Source organism: Polyodon spathula, chromosome 11 (genome assembly GCF_017654505.1).
Source record: "Polyodon spathula isolate WHYD16114869_AA chromosome 11, ASM1765450v1, whole genome shotgun sequence".
NCBI lineage: Eukaryota > Metazoa > Chordata > Actinopteri > Acipenseriformes > Polyodontidae > Polyodon > Polyodon spathula.
The window spans coordinates 2,706,866-2,718,129 of NC_054544.1; the positions used below are offsets into that span (position 1 = coordinate 2,706,866).

Below are 11,264 nucleotides of genomic sequence, written 5' to 3' on the forward strand. Positions count from 1 at the left end.
TCCCCCTATTAACAAAAGCAGAGAGAATCAACAAGTGATGTGGTGCTTGTGTTATTTGTCATTACAATGTGTGCTTAAAAGAAAGAAATCTCAATCCTCTTCATGGTCTTATAGAGAGAGGGCTGCAGAAAATATGACTTTCATCACTGTATGGCACAGTATGCTGTGGAAAAACCCCATTCAAAGTAGAGCAGGTGGTGCTGCATGTATGGATTAATGGTTAAGTCTTTGTTGTGTTATTCCACATCGTTTTGAACAGCAATTCGATCTAGAAGCAATAGCTTCTCGATACTGGCTCTGGGTTACAGTAATTCAATTGTACAGGGGGCATGTGCGACGTCCCCAGGCACACCTAAACATGTATACAATAAGCAGCATATCATACGAGGCACTTGTACCTGTGTGTTGTATTGTATTGTATTGTATTGTATTGTATTGATTCATTTTCAGATGCCAATAAAGTGGATGGCACTGGAATGTATCCACTACAGGAAATTCACCCACCAGAGTGACGTGTGGAGCTATGGTAAGCCGTTCTGGACCTTGTCTCAGATATTCCCTTTTGAAATCCAATGAGTGTAGGCCAGAGTCTCACCCTTGACAAGGCATGATCCAAAGATGAATATTTGTTGTGTTTGGAAAAATACAAGCCATCCCAAGAAAACTCTGGACTGTTTATTGTGCTCCATAATCATTTCACATTGAACTCCTAGACTGCCACTATACACAGAGAACAAGCATACTGTGTATAGCAATGTAACACGCAATCAGATGATTTACCACAAACATCCTGAAGCTCAAAGTAGCTTAACATGGTAGTGTGTGGTAATAACGCCATTAGTAAAAGTAAAGAGTGCCTCACATTCTGCAGGGGTTACAATCTGGGAGCTCATGACGTTCGGAGGGAAGCCCTACGATGGAATTCCTACCCGAGAAATCCCTGATCTTCTGGAAAAAGGGGAACGCCTGCCGCAGCCACCAATCTGCACCATCGACGTCTACATGGTCATGGTGAAATGTAAGGACACTCTGTATGGTCTTGGTGACATCGCTGTCTGAACCCTTCCCCTTATCAGAGTGGAATGTCTGCAGTGAGAGATTGTCCCAATGGTAAAATATACTGTATATATCCAAATATCTGGGAGAAACATTAATAAATGATGATTAAGAGCACACACCATGGGATAATACAAGATAGTATGCAAATTCAGAGGCTATAAGGTATTCCTTTAAGATGTGTCTTATTAGTTTTAGACTTGCAGTAGGTGTGTTTTTTTTTTTCATGGTAATAATGATTTAGAGGAGAAAGCTTTGACAATATCACTTCTTATTTCTCAAGTTCAGTCACAGTAGATTACAGTCCAGCTGAAGTTGCATTTTAAAGGAAACCATTTTAAACTTGTCAATCAACAGCTTAAGAAAACCCCAGTTAGCACTCAATATTAGCAGATTGCTATAATCAGCAAATGAATTGATGTTTACAGCAGGCGCCAGCACTGCGAAGGGAATCCTGAAAACAGCTCTGTACTGTCTTGCAGCACTTTCTAAAGGAGATAATATATCCTTCCGGTAACTTTGAAATAAGCACATAAGAGAAATACACCCAAGCATCAATCTGTTCCTGTTGTATTTCAGTCAAAATGAGACGACATGGGGTCAGAAGCTCAGAATTTGATTAGTGAGATGTATTTTGTTGTATTTGTTTAAATGATTGCAATACCAGAGGGGGAATGAAGGAGCTCCACTGTCTTGCAAACTTGAGCTCATAGCAGAATAGCCAGGCTGGTTCCAAGGCCCCCTCCAGCACCAAGTGTGTTGCTGTAGCCCAGAACAGAATAGTGGACTAATATTCGGAGCATATTTCAGTACTGGAGTGTTAACAGAAAGTGTGTAAGCTTCAATTGCCTGAGGTCAACCGGCACCACTAACTAACATTTGAAAGGCTGTTTTGTTTCTAGTTACATGGTTAGCATTGCTACAGTGTATTAGCATGTCTCCTTTAACTTAAAGCTACTATTGTTACCCTTTAAAATAAAACAATAGCCTAATAGTTACATTCATTACACTGTATTTACCAAATAATCACTTTTTATATAAGTGGAATCTCTCTGCCATGCATTTTCAATGAAAGCAGCTCATACCTAACCTTTGTATTTCAAATTATAATCCAGGACCTTACACAAAGAGATACCAGAGGCATTGTTCTAGGATAGCTGTTACTACAGGGGCTCATGCAGTACACTCTGCATTGTTAGAGTAACATCCTCAACTTGGTCTTGGATTTAGTCCACTAGGACAACATTCGACATGCCCTGTAGTTATTGCTTAAGTAATTGCTGTGTAATATCTGCCATGTATGAAACATTTACAGCTAAAGCAGGTAACCTTATTTCCTGCAATCAGCTGGCAAACAATTGAAGCACAGTGAAAGAAATAATTGTTTGTGTCCTACACTAACATTGTTCACAAGCAGCAGATTGATTAAAATTAGCAAAATCATTCGGAAACCACAGTCTGCTTATACCCAAGCTGTGGTAGTGTTTGCTGTGAGCTTTGCATTAATTCCATTCATTTTTTTGCAATAATTAGCGTTAATTATGGTTTTAATTGTATATGTGCCCAGAAAGCAAAATGCAGTTGTGTTTAAATTGTTGATGTTTTATCACATGTGTAATATAGGAGAATAATTTAAATCAATACTGCATGTCTAAACTCAACTTGAATTAATTGCTAAACATCTGAAAAAAAAGGTGTTTGACTTTACATTAGTTTAGACAGGGGCATCAGTGCCTCGATTCCATCTCTTCTGTAGAAACAAAAGGATGCAGAGGGCTTTCAAATGCTTTCATTAGACTTCAGAGATGTCTATTAGCGATACAGACTGGCAACTGTACGGTGTCCGTTTTAGGACATCCTCAGACCTCACCTCTTCTCGCATCAATTGATTAATTTGTGTTATTGTTTTGTTTCACCTGTTAAATTGTTAATTAACTTTGTTAAATTGTCTTGGATAATTTATTATTGTAATAAATAAAGATCGAGTTTGGACCTGAAATCGACTGAAGGATCATTGTTATTGTTGTTACAATATGTTTTCACATTTTTTAAATTACTTTTACTATAGGTTGCTTGTGTTTTGCAAGGTTGCAATAAATAGTAATTACATAATTACGTTTCAGGATTCGTTGATCTGAAGTACGGTAATAGTGAAAGATTTCTGTAATTTAAACAAATCGAATATACTTTACCTTTTATGAGGTCAATGTAAATTTAATTACATAATTACAACCAAATCTAATGTTTTTATTGTATTTTATTATATTACTTTATAGGTAGCTAGCTACTATCAACGTAGTAAATCTACCTTCAATTATCTTTAGCCTACTTATTAATACATTATTTTCACGAATATTTGCATTAACTCATAAACAACTTTTAAATTTTAAATAAAGCAATACATAAAATGGAAAGTATGCACGTTACTTGGGAAAAAATAAGTTCTTGGTGTATGTTTTCATTTAAAGGATACGGTTGTGGTTTAAAGCACCCTATATTAATTAGTAATTAAAAAAATGTGACATCATATATTATGTAGTTTCTTTAACATAGCTTCAAATTAACGTATAACACATATTAATAAAGGCCTATTTATGTATTTTTATTTTTTGTTTTTTAAATCGTAGTACTTATTGGTCTCTCTAGCAAGTAAAACTGTACTGTAAATTTCTGTCCAACTATTCCAGTATAACAGTAAAAAAGGGGAGGGGATAGTATGGCTTGAAGCAGTCTGATGATTGAGTCGAGGAGGGGTGAGGAATGAGTCGAGGAGGGGTGAGGATTGAGTCGAGGAGGGGTGAGGAATGAGTCGAGGAGGGGTGAGGATTGACTCAGCTCCTCCCACTCCTAACTCAGCTCCTCCCACTCCTAACCCTCGGCTCTGGGTGAGGATTGAGTCGAGGAGGGGTGAGGATTGAGTCGAGGAGGGGTGAGGATTGAGTCGAGGAGGGGTGAGGATTGAGTCGAGGAGGGGTGAGGATTGAGTCGAGGAGGGGTGAGGAATGAGTCGAGGAGGGGTGAGGATTGAGTCGAGGAGGGGTGAGGATTGAGTCGAGGAGGGGTGAGGATTGAGTCGAGGAGGGGTGAGGAATGAGTCGAGGAGGGGTGAGGATTGAGTCGAGGAGGGGTGAGGATTGATTCAAGGAGGGGTGAGGATTGAGTCGAGGAGGGGTGAGGATTGAGTCGAGGAGGGGTGAGGATTGAGTCGAGGAGGGGTGAGGATTGAGCCGAGGAGGGGTGAGGATTGAGTCGAGGAATGGTGAGGATTGAACCGAGGAGGGGTGAAGATTGAGTTGAAGAGGGGTGAGGATTGAGTCGAGGAGGGGTGAGGATTGAACCGAGGAGGGGTGAAGATTGAGTTGAAGAGGGGTGAGGATTGAGTCGAGGAGGGGTGAGGATTGAGTCGAGGAATGGTGAGGATTGAACCGAGGAGGGGTGAAGATTGAGTTGAAGAGGGGTGAGGATTGAGTCGAGGAGGGGTGAGGATTGAGCCGAGGAGAGGTGAGGAATGAGCTGAGGAGCGGTGAGGATTGAATCGAGGAGGGGTGAGGATTGAGTCGAGGAGGGGTGAGGATTGAGCCGAGGAGGGGTGAGGATTGAGTCGAAGAGGGGTGAGGAATGAGTCGAGGAGGGGTGAGGATTGACTCAAGGAGGGGTGATGATTGACGCAAGGAGAGGTGAGGATTGAGTCGAAGAGGGGTGAGAATTGACTCGAGGAGGGGTGAGGATTGAGCTGAGGAGGGGTGAGGATTGAGTCGAAGAGGGGTGAGAATTGACTCAAAGAGGGGTGACGACTGACGCGAGGAGAGGTGAGGTCTGAGGATGTCCTAAAATGGACACCCTACACCCGAGGCAGTGACTAATTTGCTTGAGGAGATCAAAGTAGAATTTGGACAGAGCAGCAGGAGGTCTCTGCCTCAACCTTTACTGACTTGTATAAGAGATACAAGAAACATCTGCCGTGACCCCTAGGAAATAAAGGAACAGAATGAGCTTTTCCACAAGAGCAATGTTTGTACTGCTACTATGTTTAAAAACAAAGTACTAGTAACAACTCGATTGAAATTGTAATGTTATAGACCTGTCATTTAAAATGAAAAACAGAAGGCTATTCATAGTCATTACAGACAGCTGGTTCTTTTTTACAGTTCTCATATCCAATATGCGGATGCTTGATTTCTCTAGTGTAAATTGTTGATATTTCCAAGACTAGTTTTATTCCTTTTCAAGCCCTTTATAACTGTGACAGTAGTCTGTAAAGATAATGACTGTTCGTTCTCTGGATCGCAGGTTGGATGATCGATGCAGACAGCAGACCGAAATTCAAAGAGCTGGCAGCCGAATTCTGCAGAATGGCCCGGGATCCCCAGCGCTACCTGGTTATCCAGGTGAGTTATTTTCTTCCATCTTTTACATGCTACCTGGTCATCCAGATGAGTCGTCTTCTTCCATCTGTTATGTGCTACCTTGTCATTCAGGTGAGCTACCTGGTCATCTAGGAGAGTTCTCTTCTTCCATCCATTACATCTGTTTGTCCCATTTCAAAACTTCTCATTATCTGGCGCTAGGCATAGTGTAATCAAACGGGTACAGTACCATTATGTTGACAAAAGCAACAGCAAATCTTCCTGATTGCATCTTCAACACTAGTCCAATTCCAGATCTGCATTTCCACCATGCCACTGAAACTATTAAATACTGATACACCAGCAGTAGCAGCCAGCCAGCAGTTGGAAGGCTGTTCTTTAACTCGTCTGGGCCTGGTCAGTTACTTGGATGGGTGACCCCCAGTGAGAGTCTTAGGGGGCAGTGTGCCAGATGAAGTACTGTCCTTCATCAACCCAGGTCCTGTCTACTCTATGAACATTTGACATCCACATGGAACTGAAATGCAGAGAAAATCACAGGCTAAATCCCCCATGTGCTGACTAATCATTGCAGTCAAACATTTCAATTCTCACTCACTTCCCTTTAAAAGATACAACACTATATAGAAGTCTATAACAGAAGATGGAGTTAAATGCTTCCTCAGCCTGCATTTGGGTGCTGTATGAGTTGTTTCACGGTTAGTAACAGAACGCTGATCTAAAGAATAAAAAAGGTAAGAAAAAGGGCACTAAAATGTATCAATCCAAGTTGGGACAGTGTTGATAGGTTATAGTGGAGGCATTTGTACGTTCACAGATTCGTTTTTAACAGATAGTTACAAAGCCGCTTAGCCATTATTGACATGGGATCTTAATACATTTATTTCCAGTCATGTCAGGGGATGTATATTGCAATACTTGTTAGGGGGAGGTAAATGGAAGTGAATGCCAAGCAAAGCCTCCTGTGTCCTCATGCAGCTGTGTCCTCTTGGTTGCAGGGTGATGACCGCATGAAGCTCCCCAGCCCCAGTGACAGCAAGTTCTTCCAGAGCCTGCTGGATGAGGAGGAGCTAGAGGACATGGTGGATGCAGAGGAGTACCTGGTGCCCCAGGCCTTCAACATCCCTCCCCCCATCTACACCTCACGACCCAGGATTGACTCCAACCGGGTAAGTCCAGCCCTGCAGCCTGGATATTCATCCGCTCACATAGCGGCACAAATCGGTGTTCAACCAAGGATTTTCAGCCTCATTTGAAGTCATCATTTTTTCACACTACAAACTTCCAAATGGAGACTAGTACAAGAAACCTTTTCGAGACTTTCTCTTTAGGTTTGTCTGCAAAGATCTTCCTAAGAAATTGGATAAATCAAGCAAGCATCAAGCAAGGAGTCCTTTTAAGTGAATAAAAATGTTACGCCACTTCGTGGATTGAGATTTAATTAACGTACATATGAACTTACAGGACTAGCATATCACTTCTTGTTGAATTCCTATCAATGAGTAACGTGTACATTTCATACAGTTCCCAGGCCATGAACACCATCATTAACAGGCACTTATTTTGAAGGGTGATATTGATGCACTGTGCTAATTATTTATTGAAATTGGTATTTTTAAGGGCAACTCCAGTCTTATTTGGTGGAGCATAATGTTCGATGTTCGAGTTTCATAGTACCAATGTGCAGTAATGGACACTTGGGTCTTACAGGCACTGTTAGGACTGATTTCCAAAGGTGGCTAAATGCGTTAAGACACAGTTTGTGTTTTAAGGCTGTGATAGACATTGTACAAACTGTTAAACAACACAGAGGGACCACCACAACGCATGTATGTACATCAAACCTGCAGGGAGCTGGCATTAGTAATGCAAATGAGACTACTGTCTGTATTACCACATGGAGGGCAGGCATCTGCAGTCGAAGTTGAATCCGGGGCCATGTGCAGCAAAAGCTAGTGTGGGTCAGCAGGTATTCTCCATTATTTAAGCTTTGCACAAGTCACTCCCTTCGTCACAGGTAAGTGGGAAGCCAGTCTGTGAGAGATACCTGAGCTATACCTAGTTTATGGATGAACAGCACCCCTTGTGTCCAAGCTCATAGCAAAACTGAGCCCTTGTGCACCTAAAAAAATGGTTTGCCTTGTATCCAAGTGTAACACGTAAAGGCCTTGGTTCTTTTAGCCTCTTCCTCCTGGGGACAGCTTTCATTACTGCTCTTATCGTTTGTAAATAGCAGTGTCTTCACTAAAAGGGGAGTGTTGTTGACTCAAGGATGATGGGATAGGCCTGCTGTTGGCTGTCTGGGTGACCAGCCGTGTTCTTGCATGTCTTATTATTCATGCGTGCACTTTCCAGGCAACATCCTTGAGGGAGGCTGGAGGTGGGGGCCCAGTACAAAAATCGAGATACAAATTTGAAGGTTGCACTGATGAAGGCACCAGTCAAAATGTTTGTTTAGTTTTGCCTGTTCATTTAAAGGGAAAGGCCTGTCTACCACTTCTAGGGTAATACAGTAGGTACAGTTGCCAGCCCTTTTTTTAATACTTGTATTTGTTAATTGCCCCACTTTTGGGGCAGTTTACTGGGTAGAAATGAGTGTCGGGTTTCTGAATGACTCACACAACAAACTACGGAATAGAAAGTATGGGCCATCTTTCACTTGTTATACTTTTTCCTTTTCCAGCCCCTCTGCCTTTTCATATAAGGATTTCATCCCCTTCAGACTTCTCAAATGTAGATTACAAGTAGGTGGCCATAGGAGACTTGTGTGCCTATCAAGGGCACTTTCTAAAACAGTTCTGTGTACTTTACAAAATGGAGGGCTCCAGACACCATAGTGGGTATTTCTGATCTTGTATCATTTGTGTGTGCTGTACCAAAGTGCTTGTTCAATTTAAGCAAACTAGAGGCTTCACATTCTCCTCACAATCCCCAAGATATCTTCTGAACCATTCTACCAACATGGTCAGATCCCTAATCATAGGTAATTACAAACAATATATACCATTAGCACGTCTTCATCGCAAGGGGCAGTGAATCACCTCACCACCAAATACGTGCAATAACTTTTAAAAAGTATAGTGGCAACTTAATACAGGTACTGTACAAATACTCATGTTGACCTTCTGCACTTCTGCTTTGTAGTATAGATACTACCAAACAACATTCTACAGCAACCAGAAAAGGTATTTCTTACTAAAATGCTTTTTGTTTGCTCAATAATGGTATGATTTGGTAACACTTTATTTACTACTAAGTACATGGTGAATATCCAGAAACACAGTAATTACACACATGGTTGTCTGGTTACAATGCAACAACATCATTCTTTATTACAAAATAAAAAGATGTTGCTAACATATTGTGCAATTACACTGTATTTACATTTGTGGTTGTGGTACAGTGTAATTTCAATGTGGTTAGAGACATTATGTATAGATCAGTATGTCAATCAAGTGTTGGTTTTTCCATTTCCTCCACTCCCAGTCAGGATCCCTGCTTGTCCCAAAACATTGCTCCTTGATCTTAGATCTCACTGCTCCATTCAAATCCTTTCCTTCTTCATGACCATCATTCCATCTTTCCAAACAGAGTCAAAATGGACACAGCCCTCCTCCAGCCTACACCCCAATGTCTGGGGTAAGTATCCTGGTCTTACCTGAGCTTCAACTACCTAGCAGTAAGCAGGTTTGTTGGTCACCTAGTGAAAATCCTGGGCTGAGATGGGGGTAAGGGGGTTAGGGTGGCTGTGCTTGATGTTGTAACAAGACTCACATCTTCAAAAAAAGTGCCTGTTTTCATGAAGGGTTTAATACTGTATGAACAAGTGTGAAATGTGTCATGAATAATGTAAATACTAATTTCACATTGAACTGAAACTGAAACCAGGAGGAAAACAAGAGTTAATTTGTAAGTACTTAGATTTGAATTACTGACACAGCCTGTGTGTCTTTGTTATCTGCATTACCTGGTTGCATGGAGACATCCAGAAGTTAATTTCAACATAAAAAAGTTGACTTTCATTCATTATCACTGACAGCTAATTAACACTAATAACTTTTCTACTTGGTTTTTCAGAACCAGTTTGTATACCGGGATGGGGGCTTCAGCACTGATGATTTGATTCCGCCTCTGGGACGTGCACTGCAGCCGTGTGCCGTCCCAGAGACATCAGCAGTGCAGGGGGCAGCTCTGGAGGCATTCGAGGACACCCGCTGTAATGGAACTCTGAGAAAGCAGATGTCTCCACGGGCTGGGGAGGACAGCAGTGCTCAGCGCTACAGTGCCGATCCCACCATCTTCCTGGCAGAGCGTGGGCCCCGGGGGGAGATGGACGAGGACGGATACATGACACCCATGCAAGACAAGCAGCCCACAGGCAAGGGACACTTGGAAACCATGCTGGCACCTTATAAAAGCATAGTAAAGAATGATAAAGTATAGGTAATCATGGTAAAGTACAGCAAGATATGGGCAAGGAATAAGAAATACAAAAACTCATAAAGCATTGTTCTGAACTTAAAGGCTAAGTGTTGACAGCCGGGTGTTCATTTAACCAACATTGAGGCAACATTAGTCCCCTTTTGTCCCCAATTATATAAATTACTTAAATTCCTCAATCCACTTCAACAGGAATCCCTGGAAATTAAATGCTGTTTCTCAATAGTTGTTGTAACTGTAAATATACTCATATATTGAATTAAAAATAAAGTCTAATCTAACTCTTCTTTTTGCAGACTATCTTAACCCAGTTGAGGAAAACCCTTTTGTCACACGCCGGAAGAATGTAGACATCCATGCCCTGGATAACCCAGCATACCACAGTGCCCCCAACGGGCAGCCCAAGGTGGAAGATGAGTATGTCAATGAGCCCCTGTACCTCAATACCTTCCATAACACAGCAGAGAATCCTGAGTACCTGAAGAACAATGGGACCCCACTCCTCACTAACACCGTCAGCGACAAGAAACCCAAGAAGAAGAATGGGGCTCCAATCCTCACCAACACCATCAGCAACAAGAAACCCTTTGACAATCCAGAGCACTGGCACCACAGTCTTCCCCCAAAGGCAACGCTCCACAACCCTGAATACCTACAGGAGTGCAACACCAAGTTTTTCTACAAACAGAATGGACGTATCCGGCCTGTGGTAGCAGAAAACCCAGAGTACCTGTCTGAGTTCTCCCTGAAACCAGGGACTGTGCTGCCCCCACCTCCTTACAGGCAGAGGAATACAGTGGTGTAATGTCTACAGCAGAGTTTCCCAATCCTGGTCCTGGGGGATCCCTGTGTATGCTGGTTTTCATTCCAACTGAGTTCTCAATTACTTTCTCAGACCCTTAATTAAACTAATAATGTGCTTAATTAGACCTTTTTAATTATTCTCAGCTCCTAAAAAGTTGCTTATTTCAAGTTACTTATAAAATTGTATAGGTAACTTGAAATCCCCAACTGTTTTAAAAGCAGAAAACAATTAAAAAGGTCTAATTAAACTAATGAATAGTTCAATTAAGTAATTGAGAACTCAGTTGGAATGAAAACCAGCAGAAACAGGAGTCCCCTGGGACCAGAATTTGGAAACCCTGGTCTACAGTGTTATAATCCAGTGTAAACAGGAGGATTGGTCTGTCTACAGACTGTTTCCCTGTGCAACACCCAAAAAAGTAGACTTTTGATGCCTCAGAAAAGTAACAAAATAAATCAGTTAAGACCCTGACTGGAAGAAGCATTTTTTTATCATCTTGCAAAAGGGGACTCAAACCTTTTGCCACGTACAAACCCCAAGGAGCATTGATGAACCTTTCAACCTCTAGCAGTTGTTTTCCCTATCCCATGGTGTTC

At 41.7% G+C, this 11,264-nt stretch overlaps 1 protein-coding gene across 6 annotated transcripts in view; it reads left to right on the forward strand.

The window, feature by feature from the left end:
* LOC121323145 (receptor tyrosine-protein kinase erbB-4-like) overlaps nucleotides 1-10,751 on the forward strand; it is a 294,760-nt gene extending 284,009 nt beyond the window's left edge. For 3 of the 6 annotated variants that reach the window (XM_041263966.1, XM_041263970.1, XM_041263968.1), the window contains 7 exons: nucleotides 451-526; nucleotides 872-1,018; nucleotides 5,347-5,444; nucleotides 6,422-6,592; nucleotides 9,015-9,062; nucleotides 9,501-9,801; nucleotides 10,160-10,751. In XM_041263966.1, coding sequence (XP_041119900.1) covers nucleotides 451-526; nucleotides 872-1,018; nucleotides 5,347-5,444; nucleotides 6,422-6,592; nucleotides 9,015-9,062; nucleotides 9,501-9,801; nucleotides 10,160-10,668 — 1,350 coding nt within the window. In that variant the 3' untranslated portion in view covers nucleotides 10,669-10,751. The remainder of the gene's footprint in view (nucleotides 1-450; nucleotides 527-871; nucleotides 1,019-5,346; nucleotides 5,445-6,421; nucleotides 6,593-9,014; nucleotides 9,063-9,500; nucleotides 9,802-10,159) is intronic. The other 3 variants (XM_041263969.1, XM_041263972.1, XM_041263971.1) reach the window with 1 other exon arrangement.
* Nucleotides 10,752-11,264: the final 513 nt, after the last annotated feature.